Source organism: Cynoglossus semilaevis, chromosome 16, assembly GCF_000523025.1.
Source record: "Cynoglossus semilaevis isolate Cse_v1.0 chromosome 16, Cse_v1.0, whole genome shotgun sequence".
In the NCBI taxonomy this organism is placed as follows: domain Eukaryota; kingdom Metazoa; phylum Chordata; class Actinopteri; order Pleuronectiformes; family Cynoglossidae; genus Cynoglossus; species Cynoglossus semilaevis.
This window is the reverse complement of record NC_024322.1, coordinates 14,183,334-14,202,721: the sequence shown is the minus strand read 5'-3', so window position 1 is coordinate 14,202,721 and position 19,388 is coordinate 14,183,334. Positions and strand designations below refer to the sequence as shown.

At 41.3% G+C, this 19,388-nt stretch overlaps 1 protein-coding gene across 1 annotated transcript in view; it reads right to left on the bottom strand.

Moving 5' to 3' along the window:
• The window catches only part of epha3 (eph receptor A3), an 86,949-nt gene extending 68,115 nt beyond the window's left edge, over nucleotides 1–18,834 (bottom strand). Inside the window, 3 exon segments of the mRNA XM_025063643.1 lie at nucleotides 1,920–2,580; nucleotides 10,689–10,753; nucleotides 18,568–18,834. Of these exon segments, the coding sequence (XP_024919411.1) occupies nucleotides 1,920–2,580; nucleotides 10,689–10,753; nucleotides 18,568–18,661 (820 nt within the window). The 5' untranslated portion in view covers nucleotides 18,662–18,834.
• Between the last annotated feature and the right edge of the window lie 554 nt (nucleotides 18,835–19,388).

The window sequence follows — 19,388 nt, the reverse complement described above, 5'->3', positions numbered from 1 at the left end:
GGACCTGGGAGTCAGACTTTGATCTTTAATTAACACTGGGAATGAGGAGAGAGGAGAACTGATGAACGTGGAAACGTTCGGGAACGACCACTGTACGAAGTACAAAGAGCTCCTCCGACATGGTTCTAACTCGGTGTCATTGAGGAACGGCCGCAGCACAAAAAAAAAAAAAAAAAAAAAAAAATGCTGTATCCGGCTTTTTCGGCCAAGCGCTGAGCGCTGTGAAACGGAGGGAAGAGAAGCACATATAGAACCAAGTGGACCGCAGCATCCTGCCACAACAAACACGACGTGGCTTTTCCATGGCACATGCAGCTGGTGCCCCCGTGTCCTTGGCTGAAACCACTGGGAGTGGTTTCAGGAACACGATCGAACTCAACGTACACAAACACAAACCGGAGGAGAATGAAGAAAGAAAACGCACACGTGTGTGACTGTCACAGCACATCGAAAGATACACGTGTTACGGTTGGTCAATGTTGTACAGATCAGTTTTTAGTGCTTTGGTTACAAATATAAGTCATTTTTTGGACCAATCTAGGAGAAATATATGACTCCTGCCAGCCATACAAAAGGTTTACGGTTCGATTCCAACTAGTCTCAAACTCTACGGTTGTCCTAAAGTCTATGCCCTTCATGGTCCTAAATCCTAGGTTGGGCATCAGGCATAAAAACTGTGTCGATTCAGGATGAAAACCACTACTCTGACGATCCGTGATGAGATGAAAATGAGCCTTTTTTTTTGTTCTTTTTTTTTCCCATGAAGCTAATAATTGCAAAGCATGTGGAAACTGGTTCAGATCAGTCAGGACGGACCAGACAGCGCTCACTTTTTAACATGTCTACCCGGCCTAAAGGCAATGATCGACTGCGGGGGTGAGAGTGAGTTTCTCCAGACCCCAGGGTGGACCCACTCACGGCTCCACTGACACTCACAGTCACCACCACAACCATTCCATTATTCACCATCCACTCTGGCCCTGTCCTTTCTTCAACATTATCAGTCCTGTCCCTGCCTCTCTGGTTAAGATCTTCCCGGAGCTAATGATGTGTCACAGAGAAGATTGCTATTGAACTACTGAACGCTGCACGCCGTAGCTCAGAGGTGCAGATAACCCGGGCTCAGCGGGTAAACACGGAACTAAAGACTCACTCAACATCCATCTGAGTAATTCAGGGCTGACATGAAGGCAGCGTAAACACAGACAGATGAAGCACACACACACACACACACACACCTACTGTACATTTGGGTGGACATTTGACATCAAAGCTTTTGTGTTGACAGATATGAAGTGTGAGAGTCTTCACATCAGACATTTCACTGCAACAACCTTTGCAATTAATTACACACATGACATTGAATAATAACAGAAACAATGTCACACACTCAGAAATATGAGCAAAAGATGAGTTTGAAACATGAAGTACGAAAAGGTAGGGATGCAACGATCCGATATTAACATTGTCTGTCTGTTCCGATATTGACTAAACAGCTAGGTCAATGGTGCCAATCCACGATATTGATCTGTTTACTCGATATTGTTGTTTGAGACCTACATGTTACACCATGTGTTAGCAGCTGTGGACAAATACAAAGACCCAGCTCTGTTTTGATTCTTTTTTTTTTTTTTACCATGTTCCAAGTAACTAAAGCATATTTTTCTCTGTCATTGTCATAATTTATTTTAACAATAAAAAAAATCTTTAAATTGAATAAAGAGATAATTTGAATAAAGAATAATTTGTTAAATTTCTTTTACAAAATTGGAAAAGTAAGATTTAAGTCAAACTTGTGGCATTGATAAACTAAGTGATGGTTTCAGGTATCGTTTGATGAGCGACGTCAGGTATCGGATGGTTTCATCCCGAACGAAAGAATAAACAGTTTTAAAAGAGTGATCAAACTCTTGTCTTACTTTGGCAGGTGCTGCTTCGCTCCTCGAAGCCTGGATTACACAGACACTTCCCGATAGGCACAAGCCACTCCCCCTCCGTGCTGCAGTACATTCGCGGCGGCTCCTCCTCTTTAGAATGATTGACACATGATCCTTTGACCTCCACCAGCGACTGCGAGTCCATGGGAACCGTATCTGGGAAAAGTGCCAGGTTCCTCACAGTGTTCGGGCACTTTTTGAAGTAAACCCTCACCGACACCAAAGCCACACAAGCGCCCACGTCTTGGAACGCCAGGTAGAAGCCCTTCTTGGTCATGGGGCCCACCTCGCGCACCTCGGTGTTGAGCTTGAGGATGCGATCTCCAAGGTCCATTTGGGTGAAGCTCTCGTCAGCCGCGATGGTGTCGATCTTGGAGAACTGATGCTCCCTGAAGTGGCTCCCCTGGTCGTCATCTGTCTCCTGGTAGAGGAGGTTGAAGGTCTCCTTGCAGGTTCCCAGGACCAGAGGGATGGAGTTGCAGTCCCTCAGCGTGAACTTCAGCTCGATGTAAATCTTCTGGGCTGACCTGCGAGGAATCCAGTTGGTGCGAAGCCAGTTGTTCTGGCTGTACTCCATCACATTGCAGACCTGGAAGGTCCGGATCGGAGTGTAGTGCTCGTCCACACCACTGATTTCTTCCCACTATAAAAACAAAAAGAGATGGAAAGAAGGAGAAGTGGAAGAAGAGAGGAGATGGATGTTGAGATGGGCGGACAGAAAAAACAAGACACAACAAAAAGACAGGAGGGTGATGATGATGAAAAAATAGGAAGGAAAAGAAAAAAAATAACCAAAGTGTTAACAATTGTAAAAAGAGATAATATGTTTCAGAAAGGCAGAGAGAGTGATCATGAAACACATGAATAAATTGAGCGAGGAAGATGTTACAGGAAAAAAAAAAGTTAAAAGTGAGAAGAATTAGAAATAGGGAAATTAGATTTGAAGAAATTAGAATAAGAGGAAGATAGAGGAAGATAAAAAAAAAGAAAAAGTTACATCCACCCTGTAAGTCATTAGAGATCAAGTACTGAGGTTGAGATTCACTTCTGCTTGATACTAAGTATCTAACAAACAATGAAGGGTGAAAAAGGACACTATCAGATCTCTGAGAAATGACTTCAAAATATTAGGAGTTTTACCAAAATGTCCTTGATTAGATTTTTATGAAAATATAAAAAATATCTCATTCCAGATTGCATGTTTATAGATCAGTTAAATAGTAAATACTATAAGAACTAATAGTGTTTTTTTACACCCTTGTACTAGGAAGTTTTTTTTTTTCATCTAGAGGTGAAGCCGTTCAAGCTGCAGTCGTGGTTAATTGCATTACAGCACTAGACTACTGAAGGAAACGTGCTCAATCCACTATGGAACAACAGAAACTAGGCAGAAGTGTTGACAGACGTGAGTGTATACCAGGAAGGATCGTGTCTATCTTACATTTTCCCTCCACTGGGAGAAAGCAATGGGAGAGGAGAGGAGAAAAAGAGAGTCGGGGTCATTCCTTTTAAATTCAGCACAGCGGGAAATCTCATTGATCATACGGTGTCGGCCCGGCCGTCCAGGCAAATCAACACTGAATCAGAGAGATGATTAATGGGCAGAAACACCTGAAACAAGGGGCTCATTGTGGTCGAGACGACAGTCACTGGAATAAAGGGGTTAGCGGTAAATGTGCAAATGGATGTGTTCGGCGTGTAGACGTCAGGATGGATGTACGCCCGGGCGGGCGGCGCGTTCTGCGGAGTTAGTCAGATGGGAGAGAAAGAGGGAGTTTCACTGGGTGAGTTCATGCAGAATGAAATATGTCGCAGCTTTCACACTCGAATTAACCAAACTGTAAAGCCACGCACACACACATATACATGGTCACGTTGGGCTCGTGTGAAGTGTTTAAAGGCTCATGGCAGGCAAACACAGCAGGTGCTCTCAGCCCGAACACAGAAAATAATGAAGGGCTAAGAAAGGCCGGGTTTCCTATTACATGATTTCCAACGTGCATGTGTGATGGTGTGTGGAAGTAAACGCCATGAATGGGCGTCCTGTGTTTCAAGGAGCTCTCTAGCTGAAGGATTGCCACTTGCTTTTCATCTCACAGCGAAGTTAATGAAACAGCCGTGGGAGGAGGGGGGAGGGAGAGAACCAGAGAGAGAGACAGAGAGACAGAGAGAGACAGAGAGAGAGAGAGAGAGGAGGGCTGAGAATGAACAAGAGGAAAGGGAGACAGAGTGAGAGGAAACTTGAGGGGAGCCACTCCATTGGTGTTTAGTCTTCCTCGTCATGCTTTGCTCGGTGTCACCTCATTCATCATTGTAGTCCAATCTCTCTGTAGAGCTAACAATAACAGGGCTAAGTGGACAGAACTGAGTGGGGGCCAAATATAGAGACAAAGCTTGACTTAACATTTCACCTGGCCTGGCTGGGAAATGGAGGAGGCCGACTGTAAATAAAAGTATTAAAATGATGGCGTGATGACATGCAAACAGCTCTGCTGACACCATCCCACCCCCCCAACCCCCCCGATACGGCAGCGAGGCAGGAACAACGGCCCCCGGCTAGCATTAGCGATGCTGGTGACAATGTGTTTGAAAAGGTAATGGACTTACTTACAAACAAAACCCAACACAGTGTGTTCTGTGCTGCTTCACATTGGCACACGGTGGATTTGTCTTTGTTAGATGTTTTTAAACACATGCCAGGATTTGAACCCACAGCCAAAAACCAAACAAAGTGTTTTATTATCATTATTATTAATAATAATAATGGGAAATTGCTAAAAATAATTGGATTCCCCTTTGACCTTAATATTAAATTAATTCAGTAATGTTGGAAAGTATCAGTCAGATGCTGTAAAAAAAATACTCCCAGAATGCAACACTCTTAGGAGCAAAAGAAAAGTTCACGAAAAAATCAGAGGTTTTAAAATTCATATGTAAAAAAAATAACCTGACACACACACTCACTCACACACACCGTGGAAGTTCAGTGTCAATAGTTTCACTGTTCTGTGACGTCTTCATAAATTTGGTTTTATTTATTTATAGCTTATGAAATTTCGCATTTTATTCTTACCATGAGGTATTTTTACACTTTAATAAGTTTTTATTTGAACCTTGGTGAGATGCCTAACTGCAACTCTGTAATATAATACTGTATAATATAATATAATATAATTTTTTGGCATATTGTATTACAATGCTACATCATAATTTTAGTTTGTGTCATGTGTTTTGTGAAGGTAAAAAGAGTATTTCTTAGTAAACACTTTTTATGTATACTGCTGAGTCAGCAGAACTGGCGTCCGATCCATTTACCCTTTTCTGTTTTCTTGCAGTACCACGTTTTGTCCAAGTGTGTGTTTGTGAGTACACGCTGACATGAGTGCACTCTATCGAACGCAGATGTCCGTGCGCTCTGCACTGATGTCTTCATGTCAAGAACCATACTGTGTACGGAGCCAAATCTAAAGTGACTCCCAGTGATGGGTCTGCGCTCTGAACCTGAATTAGACGCTCTGCAATTTCCCCGAGCACAAAACACACACGCGGGTTCCAAATGGAAGCCAGGTGAATGTGTCTCCGCGTATAAAAGAGAACCATTGTGGAGCGGAGATGATGACTGTGAACGTGTCTGAGCTGGAGCAAATGAAATCCCTGTGAGGGTCTCACCCAGAAGGATGACATCCATTATACGAGGGTTTCCCTCCTCGACCATACACAGCACAGAAAACAAAGTCACCTGACCATGAACTGAACATGACATCATTTGGTCGGACAAATTAGGTTTTCAATCCTTTCATTTTTTTTTCTAAAGTTATTTTTATATATAAAAAAATGCGATTCCGGTTCAATATATTGATACTGATTGTCGACTAAATTCCTTGTCGATTTTCCCCTAATTTCCCGAAAGGAACTCCTGAGGGATCAATAAGGTTCTATCTATGTATCTATCTATCTAATCGATTCATATTGGTTTAAAAATGTTTAATTTTGCGTTAACTCTTTAATCTAAAGTACAGACTAACATTTAGCATCGGGAAATTGTAAACTAGTCGTACATACACGGTTCTCGATCTCTGGTACGATTATTGGATTCTTAAGTTCTTCAAGACCAAAATATGTGGCCAGATACGGTTATATTTAATCACAAAACATTCAAATATCCAGTACCACAATTCGTATGTCTGATACTGTAGTTTTCTTTTTGCATTATTTTGAATTTTTTTGCAACAAAGAAAAGGCACCAACTGCCACTAGGAGTGTATGGAGCTGTTTGTGTGTCAACCAGGATAAATAAAGGTTTGAAGTGAGCAGCACAGCCTGGTGTCTCCCCGGGGGGGAGAGAGGGGGGGGACTCACCTCATCCTGCCATCTAATTGATATATAATAACCCCCCCCCCCCCAGGCCCTTGATGGTCACAGCTGGGTCACACTGTGGTGTGGTCCCTCTGATCTGTGCTGTAGGTAAGAGCCCCCAGTGGAAGGGACAGTAAAACGGACCATGGTAACATGATCCACTCAAGACGCCGAAGCTACTGCACCAGGCACGACCCGAAATCACTGAGTCAGCATGCCGGCTCGCCCACTTCAAAGGCAGTGGGTCAACGAGGGTCGCCCTCTCTGACCAGTGTAGGGTAACAATGCAATTGGGCCAAAACCATTAGTGTGTAAAGAAACACAAATATGAGAAAGGAAATATTACTCTATAAGACTATGACTTTTTTTTCACTACACTCTTAAAGTCTTGACCTCATTTCCAAGACAATCACATTATTCTACAAAATATAATAAATACTGTATGGCTATACTGCAGGAATCACTAATTATATTTCTTGGGGAACGGGGATTTTTTCAGGACAGATTCCATGAGGGCCAGACTCTCAAATAAAATGTAATAAAAAACACATTTTTATTTGTTCTAACAATATTATTTGATGTTCATAATAACTGACAGTAATTAAAGTGTCTTTTTTTACTGTTGCTTTAATAGTGGAGATCGCACCGTATTTTCTCTTTGATCCCCGTACTATTTTGGAATCCAGTCGAAGGTCGGATCGGACAGTTCCGTGGGTCGAATTAAGTTAAAGATCACTGCTGTATTGTACAGGTTGGCGTTACTACAAAATATCAATAAGTGCACTGCTTCAAAAGTGACCGTAAAGAAGTGAAGTTCCTGCCAACAGCCCAGATAAGGACCCCGAGCCTCAACTTGAGGGCCACTGTTAAAGCGTTACAGCCTTAATCAATGGAAAAACTAGAATTATTTTTGTGTGTGTCTAAATATTCAAAAGATGTAAATGTTACAATAAGAAATGAAATAACGTGACCAGGACTCGTACCACTGACCGAGTTAAAGCGGACTACAGATATATCAAGTGGACGTCCACCACAAGTATGTGGCTACCTTCAGTTTTAGGTTCCTCAGAGGTCACCGTGGTCAGACACATGACAACTGCAGCATATTTGTCAGAGGACATTTCATCAGCCCATCCTACCGGAGGGAAACCACATACTTCATACTTCCTCGTGTTCCTAATGGTTGGAGTAGTTTCAAGTTCTGGCCGTTTTACGACGACAGAAAGACGACAGAATCCACTGTTTGAACCATTTCAACAGTGGATCATTTACATTTGAACCTCTGACACGTTTTCCTGGTAATTACGTCTTCCTGCCAAAAACTACAACGAACAATATGTGTCACTTCTGCTCTGTTGTCTCGTCCAATCAAAGCCTCTCACTGGGCAGATTTCTCTATAATCTCCCACTTTGTCAAGTCTGAGAAGTGGAGGCAATGTGTGCTGGTGAGGCTGATTTCACAGACAGAGCGGCAGCAAAGCACCATGGGCTTTAAGAGCTCTTGAGTGACTTAAAAAAAAAAGTTGAAGCAGCAGTCTGGACTTTAAAAGGCAGTAGAAAAGCTGGCTGTCTGAAATAGTGGACCAGGTCCAAAGAAAAGGGCCGTACACTTTGGTGATCCGACCTCCTCGACTGGATCTGAGACTTGGGAATTTAGATGTGTTTGATTTTTTTTTTTTCCATTATTTCTAACAGGACGGCGGGTCAAAAGGTCAAGCTTTTGCATAGTGGCGGAAAAGTTTTGTATATTGAGTCGTTACAGATGAGTGAAGACAAACTGGGAGAAATGTCAATCTTTTTTTTCCGTGCGGTTTCCCATTTTGATTTCTAAAATATTATGACTATTTTCCTGTAGTAATACCACATTATTGACAAGACTTTTTCTGCTGATATTAGAACTTTTTTTTCTTATTGTATCACTTTTTTAATCACAATATTAGCACATTTACTTTATAAAATTAACTTCTATTAACTAATTCTCTTCAACTACTGACTGTTCTCAAACAAAGGGGAAGTGTTAATAATATATAAGTAGATCACAGTGAACTGACAGAACAACTCTACTGTACTTTCCTATGAAAATAAACCATGTTAATTACTGCACTGTACCTTTAAGAATAACCTCTACTTGTATCTTAAACTATGTAATCTTAAACACTGTGTAGTCTTTAGCGAAGGGCTAAGTCCTGTGGACACTGAGTCAGTGGTCATCAGCACGGCTGTTAAACAGATCAAAGTAAATCTGCACACACACACACAAACACACACACACAAACACACACACACAAACACACCGGACGTTTCCACTTCCTCTAAACTCTTAATTTGTTCTGACCAGACCTCTCCGTGGGGCGATAGCTGCAGCTTCACCCTCAGTGTGTGTGTGTGTGTGTGTGTGTGTGTGTGTGTGTGTGTGGACTCAGGGCTACATTAGTATAAATCATTTGTGAGGCTGCTTATCTGAGCACGGTGGGAAGATGACGTGAGTAATTACAGAAGATTCACCTTCAGGACTCGATCATCGGCAGTGTCTCGCTCTCCGTCCCCTTCTCGTGACCCCCTCTGTTCCCGTGTCCCGTCCCCCCCCCGTGTCTCTGTTTCATCCTTCTGCTCCCCTGTCTCCCTCCTTTTGATCCCGTCCTCTCCTGTCTCTGCTGCTCTCTGAAGTCCCTCTCATCTAAAAGTGACACCGGCCCCAATTCCTGCACCATTTTTTCTTTATTTTTTTTATGAATTCAACAATCACACACTTCTCCTCAGAACTCCTTCAAAACAAACACTTTGAAAAATAGAGCCGGGGTCGCCGCGCACGCTCCGTCGCACATTCCGAGACGTGTGCTAGATCAGCCCTGCAGTGCTGCTGTTTACTTCCCTTCTGACTCACACATGCAACCATTAGCACAACATCAGTCATCTCCGTTGATCACGCACTTGCCCTGTATCCTGTTTTTGTCTCTAGACGTTATGCATTTGAAATAGCGCGCTCTTGTTTTTTTTGTTTTTTTTTTTCTTTCTTACTTTTCCTAATTGCGGTTCGACCTCTCGGAGCAACTGAGAGCCTTTGAACGGTGCCAGTACTGTATATGTCGAAGGGAAATGAGGTTTGGCAGCTCCGTGGAACAAATGACTGGATTACCTTAAGCCACTGCCAAGGAGTAATTCTAACACTTAATAAAGAAAAGGACAAGAAAGTGTGTAGTGTGTGCACCTAGTGGTGTTTGTGTGTGTCAGCAGGCCGGCCCTGAGGCACAGTAGTCCAACAACTTAGACAAATAAACACTGAGTGAGAGCCCACTGTGGGACCGGACTGTAGAATGAGGCTGATTAATGATTCTGTGAGGATTTTTTTTTTTTTTTTGTTAAATTTGGAACCATGTCGCTGTTAAAGTATTTTCTTTATAAATGACCTCGTATTTTTAATAGAAACTGTAAAATACTGTTTAAAAACGTATCTTAATTGTGACGTCTGTGATTAATTATTGTTACAATTAATCACAACTAACCGCTTTTATTCGTAATAATCTGCTTACCGTAGTTTTAAACAGATATTTTAATTACATTAAATCGTGTTGCTGCAAAATATTTGAATCGTCAAGTTTTAAACAGATATTTTACTTACATGGAATCGTGTTGCTGCAAAATATTTAAATCATCGAAAGAATCAAAACATAGTTTTAAACAGATATTTTACTTACATGAAATCATGTTGCTGCAAAAGAAGAAAGAATCAAAATAAGTTGCTTTTGCAGAAACTCCATTAATTCTTGATTTTATGCACAAAATAAGTTGCTTTTGCAGAAACTCCATTCATTCAGATGTTTGTAGGTGCGAGCGATGATTCTTAGTAACTGTAGTAAATGTATCACGTTTATAGACTGAGGTGGTGATGTATACGTTTTAGTACTACAAAAGGCACTGTGTTCCAAAGTATTGAGGATATTATCGAACTTCCAAAACATTCACACAATTGCATCTTTGTTGTTGATACGATATGTTCTCAAAAAGAGGTTAAGCTCATTACACTGATGTGGATACTTTTGTGCCAAAATCTGTTAATACCTTAATCTTTCTCCGAGCTCACACACACGCTTAAACACACAATCACACGCACATGAACACTCCGTCCATTTTCCCTTAAGCATCTCAGCCATATGGCAAGAACCCAATGCTTAACCTCTGACCTGCGAGGAGGAGAAGGGACAAAAAAAAAATCTAAGGAAAAAGTGGGTTAATCTGCACTTGACTCATTGGGTCGGCATGACACAGTGAGAACCCAAAGGAATTTAAAAATCCCCACTCGGTGTGAGGTGGACGCCCGTGTTTTGGGATCTGTAGCCCGAATGTGAAGCATTTGAGATGACATGGTGGGTAAATATGAAGAAAGGGATCACTCACCCCATGCGATGGGTAGGAAATCCATCCTAACTCCCCCTGGCTCGCCTTAGAGTCCAACAGGTTTACTGTGGAGAGGGGAAAGAACAGGGAAGTAAGACAAAGAGAACATTTAAGTGTGTAGTCCTTGTTAGCCCCAATTAGCCCTTATCTAATCCCACAGGAGGGAGCAGCGACCTCAAGCAATGATCATGACACTACATATTCAGCTGTCTCTCTCTCTCTCTCTCTCGAACACACACACACACCCAGATACAGACACACTATTTATCCCATGTCAACCGACAGTATGAGCTGGCTGGTTTGTCTGCCCGGGTAACGCTTCAAAGCAGAAATTTGGCTAAGCTAACTGGCTACAGCACAGATATCCTAAGGATGGACTGAACCAAAGTCAAGCCAGGATTTCAAACAAATCGCAGCTTGCTCTGGTTATTGTATTTATCATTAATTCATGGCCACATATACAGCTGTAGTGATGAGATGGTAACCAGAGAGATGGACAGCAATTTAATTTTGTCAATAAAAAGAGAGAGAGAGAAATCTAATTTTTATGATGTGTCTGTCCTGCCAGGAATTAACTCTTTATAAAAAACAACACTGAACAAAGAGGGAAAAAATATTATAGAAAATTGAAGAAATTTTAAGAATCAAAGTAACGCCAAAAAACATTTTAGTGATACATAGTTTTAGCTGAGGCCTCAGGCTAACCATAGACCAGGGATGTGGTGCACGGGCTGCCACTAGGGGGTGTGTCAGATAAAACAAAACGTGATGGTGGTTTAGAGTGGCGTTTTTTAAGTTGGATTTTTCCGCAAAATAAAGACGTGTAAATAAGTGATTACTTTGTAAAAATGTAGAATTTTAAATAATTAATAAATGTGTGTTCTGGTCATTTGAACCTGATTAAACACGCTGCCTTTATAAGAAAGACTGGTGTGTTTTCTTGTTTGTTTGTTTTTTCTGGAGTGGGAAAACGGGGTGTGTCAACCCAGTTGGGAACACAGAAAGGACGCGCAGCCAAAAAAGTTTGGGAACGGCAGCCGCAGACGTCTCATATGGTGACCTTCGTGCAGCCAGCGTGGCCGTCATGTCAGTGCAGTTTATTTTTATTGTCAATAAAGCTAATTGCATCATTACTGCCCACCACCGCGGGCTAATTCTGCAGCACACAACAGAACGTGCAGGTGACTTTGATGCACATGAATAGACTCTGCTCAGCAAAGCATGTTATAAACATATGAACAAAATTAACTCTGACATACAGCATATCTTCCCTGGGCAGGGAAAAATAAGCTCCAACTTTTTCTATTATTAGAACATCCATATGTTTCTCCTGTGAGTGATTGTCATTGAATACACCTGTCAGTATGGGCTATAACATACTGACAGATGGCCAATGGTTGGGAAAATAAGGCAGCTTCATGGTCTACAGACTCTCTACCCCAGCACAGAGGGAACACTTTTACCTCCAAACAAAAATGTAAAAAAAAAAATTAAAAAAAAGGATTGGAAATAATCTGATTTATAATGAAAGAAAAATATGTTAAGATAATCATTAATTACATTTTGGGTTTTTTTATTTAATTTTTCTTACTGCTGCTACACAATTCAGGGATTGCCGCAGCGGATAATCTGACTGTATGATTTGACACAGATTTTACGGCGGATGCCCTCCCTGACACAATCCTCCCCAGTTATCCCAGCTTGGTAAGCACGCAAAGGACACAGATTTTGCCCTCCTGTGGAAGTGGGTGAAGGGATAGCACGCAACGATTCTCACTCAGTGTGTATCTACCAATCCCTGCCCCGCAGACACGGCTCTGAGGGCAGTTGTAATGCACTGGCCCATAATGTGGGTTGAGTGCAGGAGTAGAACAACAGACACACAGACACTGACATGTCAACACAGTCGTCAGTCAGGATGTTCAGTGAGAGTGTATAGCACTACTGTACAGTGAGCACCCAGATGTTTATGAGGCTGTACACCTCCAACGTGCTTCTTGTGTTCCAACGCACATTGGATAAACATCAATTTCCACAACCATAAATTACCCTTTTTTCTATGGTGCTAATTATAGTCATTTTTAGCATACTTTCACCTTTAAGCACCTTACCAAGGAACCAGTCAGAGTACAGAATTTAACTACTGCCTTTCTGATTGGACGGTGATGATCACAGCCACTTGCATTAGAGAATAATATTATTATCATTAATAATCATAATAATGCAATTATTCCTATTATTATTAAAAATAATAATATTATTACATTTAAACACAAACATTTATTTCAAGGGAAACTTAATTTCAAATCTGATTGTGCAAATAAAAATTAAACACAAAGTCTGTCATGTCTCTAATGTTTCAAAGATGGAGCAGATCTATTTACACATTCAGATCTCAATCTGAAATGTTTTCTAAGAACACAACACAAAAGGGGTTTTCCACTGACCCATCAATGATCCAACATAAAAAATCCACAAGCGGAACGTGATTAATTTATGCTGATTGTGCACATGAACACTGTTGACCTACATTAAAAAGGCGAGGACAACGACTGTACAAATGCACTTTTTCACTGGTAAATAACTGTGAAGTCATTGTGTTCTATTGAATCGATTCGGAGCGGACACATGGATGCACTTAACCAAGGAAACAGCCTCACAGAAAAGCCTTGCACTTAATTTTTTGCAAAAACTTTCACAAGAACATCAGCTTCTTTTAATTCCCGAGTTGTAGTTTCAATAATCAGAAACGCAAATGCCGCGACTACTAGTCATTTTCCACTGCTAAATCTGTCATTTTTTCAAAAATCAATGAACTCATATCAAGAACTTTTATTTTAGAAAAAACCAGGTCACAGAAACGTCCACATCCAGGTCCACCTAAGCTCCAGCCACACCAGGCCACTCAGCCAGTTGACTGGCAGTAGACACCCTGCCATTAGAGTCTAATGAAGCTATCTGTTCATGTCAGATAATAGCAGCTCAGCATCCAGGGCCATTGCTTCCAATTTACATTTCTCAACGAGCCGAGCCCACCACTCAAATTGAGCCAAGCGGGGGAATTCGAGAGCAGAAAATTAGATGGCTCTCGTGTAGCGGGGAGGAAAAAAAAGTCCCCTCCAGCTGCACTCGGCTGAGGAAGTCGGCACCAGCTCACGTATTAGGGAACACATGTGTGCTAGCAAATGCATGCGTAAACAGCGGGAACAATAACATGGAGACCATACTGTACTTCGCCTGGCAAGAAGCAGGAAAAGTAAACAATTTAGACACATGTACGGCACACGCGTATACACACAAAGTTAAAACACTAACACATACACCCTACATACGCCGTATACATGCAGAGGTGCACGCACGCATTTTAAAAAACCAAAGCTCTGAGTCAGGCCCAGAAGTGGAGCACACTGTGTTTCATGCTCTCTCCCTCACCGTCTCACACACATACACACAGTCAGTCAGTTAGCAGGCTAGCGTCAGCCAAGCATATAGTACCGGCCCCATCAGGGAGTGCCTCTAAACGGGAACTGGGAGTATTAATAGCGAACTGAGTCAGCCTGTCTGCGAGGGACCAAAACATCACTGAGGTAGAAACAGGTGAATCAATTACAGAGCAAAAACATGGGTCGCTCTGAATCAATTACAGAGCAAAAACATGGGCCGCTCCTCACACGCACACACACATGCCGTAAAGTGTTGTACCACAAAGGGGTGTAGAAAACACTAAAACCTAGAAACGGGCCTGCTGTGAGTAACGCTGCTGATGAACAGCCATTAAAGCCATGATGGAGAAGAGAAAACAGTTTCAGAGCAACAGTCACTTATTTTCCTACATTCACTATAATGGAATGAACTGGTTCCCAGCAGATGACGGTGGAAAATTAATCCCCGGTGAATGCTGGATTAGTGGAGATGAGGTCATAGAACCCAATAGAACAGAATAGAATAGAATGGCAGTGCACATGAGACAGTGAAGGAGTACAGGGAGGCTGTGTTAATGTGGAGGTTGACAGGCCGCAGTGCAGGCAAAGTAAGGCAACTTGTGTCTGTGTTAAAGGGTGAAGTGTTCACCTCCCATTATGAATTATTCAAGTCCACAGTCGCTCTGTCTGATGTTCCTGCTGCTGCTGCTGCTCCTCGCCCAGCCCTCTCTACCTCCTCCTCCTATCTTTCTTTCTTTCTTTCTTTCTTTCTTTCGTTTGTATCTTTTCCTTTTCCCTGCTTTGTGTCCTCCTTTCTTTCTTTGAGTCTTCCGTTTGTAATGCCTCTCTTTCTTTCATTTCCTACTCACCTTTCTTCCTTCTTTCCTTCCTTCCTTTCTTCATTCTTTTCTTTTTCATTCTTTTCCCTAAATGCCTTCCTTCGTTCCTTCCTTTCTTATTTGGCTTTTTTCTTTCTTATCTTTTCCTTGACTCTCTTTCCATCCTTATCTTCATTCTTTTGTTTATTTTTTCTTTGTCTTCCTTGCATCCCTCCTTCATCCACCATTTTTGCTTTGCTTTCCTTTCAGTTTCTTTATCTCTTTCTTTCTTTCTTTCTTTCCCTCAACACCAAACACAGTCATGTCCACCCTACACCTCCTCTACTACAGTCTGTCACAGTCCACTACACCGGACAGTAAACACAACCAACGTATATTAAAAAAGACAACCTTTCCTTGTCCTTCCTTCCTTTTCTTCACTCATGTTTGACCAGGAGACTTGTTTATATTTACAGAAAAATACAAAACTTTTTTTTTCTTTCTTATATGTGAACGCGCATGTGCTCATTTCCAGCACCGTTTAAAGGTGCGACCGTCGCGGCGTCGCCCCCTCGTCCCCGCGGGTCAACGTCGTGGCTCCGCGGGCCAAGCCTCCACATCGCTGCCTAAAAATATCAGAGGCCTCTGGACGCCCCGCAGAGGGTCAGACACATTGCTGCTCAGCGGCAGCAACAACACACTGGGTTCATACTTTATTTTTATTTTTTTATTTTTTTTCCGTCAAGTGTGAGGAGAAGGAGAAACAAACAAACGCGAGAAGGAGGAGGAGGAAGACGAGGAAGAAGAGGAAGAGAAGCTGGCTGATTTCAGCGACTCCAGTTCTGACTGTTTCAACTTTTGAGGAAAGAAACAAAACTATTTAAAAAAAAACAAACAAACAAACAAACAAAAAAACTAATAAACTGTGAACGAAGAAACAAAAACGAATAAATAAATAAGTCGCCAAATTCAGTTGAAAAAGTTCAACTCAATACAATGTTTATAAAATAAAAACAATAAGTTAAGTAAGTTCGTCATTCCACTCATTGGAAGCCATTACTACAAATTCAAAACCCCAGCGTTAATCTGAGATTATGCAAGTCGATAAATATTTTTTTCTATTTTGTTTTTACTTTTTTATTTATTTATTTACAATTGAACTGTGAAAAATGTATGTTTTCCCCTCCCGACTCCCAATATGTTTTAAATAGTATTTCAAACGTGTTTTTGACAGTTAGTCAGTGACGAATGGGAAAGAAAATCGTGGGTTAGAGCTGAAGTAACGACTTCATGAGAGGGAAGAAGAAGAAGAAAAAAAAAGAAGAAGAAAAAAAAAACCGAGAGCAGAGGAGAAAGTTTGTCCGAAGACCAACTCCCTAACCGGCCAGCATCTATAAAGACGTCTTAATAAATCACTCCAAAAACCAGGTACTTCCCCAGAGTCTCAGACCCTGAGACCCCTGACTGAAACTGAACCCAAGAACCCGAGTCAGCACAGAGAGAACACCGACGGTGTCACTTCACTGTTTATTTGTTTATTTTATGTTGTTTGTTCCTCTTTATCCACTCAACCTGTCACAAAATGAGCCGTTATTCCGCAGGATTTTCTCACTGACTGACTGAAAAAGGAAGTCGCGTTCGGTGTTAACTTTTTTCCTCCCAAAGCAAAGACGTTAATAAAGAATGGATTTACACAGACTGATGTCGCAGCTCCACACTGACCCTCTCTGGCTGATACATGATTTAATTCTAAAGTTTAACAGCAGTTACAAACACAGGCCCATTCCGTTTGTGCGTATACTACTGTAGTATTTTGGGTAAATTACATTTATTATTTTATCAGTCTTACATGACTTCCGGTTTGTTTTGGTAAATAAAACTGGTTCACGAGTCTACTTTTAATAGACTACAGTCCCTGACCTCACCATAACATTTATTTACTTTAGTTATTTTATTTATTGTCTCATTGTTATTCAGCTAACGTTTGTACATTACCCTGTGACTGTTGCCCTGTGGGTTATTCTGTGACTGTGCTGTGTTTAGCTTCACTTTAGCTTAGCATAATTTAATCAGACTTTATTTATTTATGGATTTATTTTTATATATTTTAATTATATATATTATATATATCCCTTCCATTGTCAGGTGATGGAAGCGTTTTGTTCCTGAACTGGAATGACTATAAAAACATATTTTTCTTTGTTTGTATATATATATGTTCGTATAAATCAAACATATACTAAGCAAATTTCCTGATTCAGGACCTGGACACAAAAGTGTTGAAACTAGTTCAATAGCATTTCTGGTTTTTAAATGATAATAATAATAATAAAAAAGTTCTCAAAGTTAAAACTTTCAAAAGTTCAAAACTTTTCCAGGAAGCCTGCGGTGTTGTTTCACACATATGGATATAAAACAAACACCCTCCCGCAGCGGTTTGGTTATTGGTCGATTAGGCGTCATTGATCGATACAGATGAGATTTGAACCCAACGGAAACCTGACTATTGATTTTTTTTATTTTTCCAAACTTCGCTTTTAGATTCTGCTTCTCTGACTCAGGCCTGTGTTAAAAAAACTTTTCAAACTCTCCCAACACCATGAAGGCAGAATGAGTTGAAGTTTTGGATTTAAAGTGTCTCTGACTCAGGCCTGTGTTAAAAAAAAAACTTTTCAAACTCTCTCAACACCATGAAGGCAGAATGAGAGTTGAAGTTTTGGATTTAAAGTAGGATTTTTCCTGTGTTTGTTATTTATTATAATCCCACAGAGGTATTGACATTGGGAATAACATAGGGTTGGCCTGCTGCTAATTTTACACTTTTAAAGTAAAACTATGTGAAAAAAAAGACTTCATTTTAAAGTAAAATAATTTTGGTGGGTGTTTAAAGTTGTTCAAAACATATAAACAGATCCAGACAGTCTGACTTGTCACACTGACGTCCTTCCCGGCACAGACTGCTATAACGCCGCTGCCTTATTCTCTCTGTACCGGCGTTCTCACTGTGTCTATTTTTCTAACAAAAACGTAAACCATTTACCCTGAAAATTAAATACAAATGTACAAAAATGTAATTTTCCGGTTCTCACGTGTCAACTGATTTGCGCCGCTTCGGGTGAAAACCACCAAAAATCGCCATCCAGGTTTTTACGCACGGTGCCAGCGAACTCATCCTCCGAGCGCTGCCTCTCAACCGCCACTAGAACTGGGGCGTCTTCTCCAGAACGGATTATGGAACAAATTTTCATGCAGCAGAAATCATTCTTCACATGTTTGCATTGGTTTGAAAGGAAATAGCTCAGCGGTCTCTTTGAAAGGGCGAATTTCAAATTCCACCATCGCTCAGTTCAATTATAAGTAAGAAGCCCCCCCACGGGGGTATTATAGAAATTAGGCTACGGTGTCTGCATGAATGAGTCTCCTTTTAAGTTCATTGTCTGCCCGGGATCTGACCGCGACTCTCGCCGATCTTTTGTCTCAGCCTCATGCGTTTTGGATCATTCGGTTATTGCCAGAACTTCACATTCGGACAATGGCTGCGTCCAGCGCACGGACGCCGGCCAAGGACCGCTGCCGTGGCGCACATTCCGCGCACAAACACGCGTCCTTGCGCGCTTGACATGCACAGAGTTGCCTTACCTTCGTTTGGAGGGTAGATGACGGAGGTGGCAGGGAAAACGCAGGAGAAGAAAAGGAGTAAAACAACAAGAAGTGATCGCGGAGTGCAATCCATGGCGGAGGATCAGAGGTACATAACTCCATGAAGCCACTGACTGATCTGAGCGTCTTCTCCACACTCAGCTTTCTCCCTCTCCCTCTCTCTCTCTCTCTCTCACCCGGGCTCCCTCCGGCTGGAGCACTTTTCCGCTGGGTCCTACAGAGTCCTACAGACAGAAGAACAGACAGACGGAAGAACAGACAGACAGAAATGCTGCACCAAGTTCTTCACAGGTCAGTGTATTTATGGACCTGAATCACTATGATCGAGCTCATTGAAAAAAAAGAGAGAATTGAGTCATAAAAAAAATACTGTATGAGTTCATATTATTATTATTACTATCAGGAGAATGAAGAGCAACTCCCAGGTTTACAAGAAGATAGTTTGAGGTTTATGACAGTGAGATTGTTAATTGAAAATTAAAAGTTTATCATTTATCACAGTGCTATAAGTTTACATGCAAAATGTTGTAATAAATAAATAAATGGAATCATAGTTTACTAGGAAACAGAGGTAATTGTAGGTGAATAAAGTTGTACGTTTATAGGAATAAAGCCTCAAATTCACAGGAATACATTTGAAACACTTTATAGGAATAAAGCCTCAAATTCACAAGAATACATATGAGAAAAAAGGTGCAGGTTCCACCGTAGAATAAAGTGGCAAGTTTATGAGAACAAAGTCGTAAAGTCGTAAATGTAAAGCCTCAAGTTTACTATGATGAAGTTGTGAGGCTACCAGA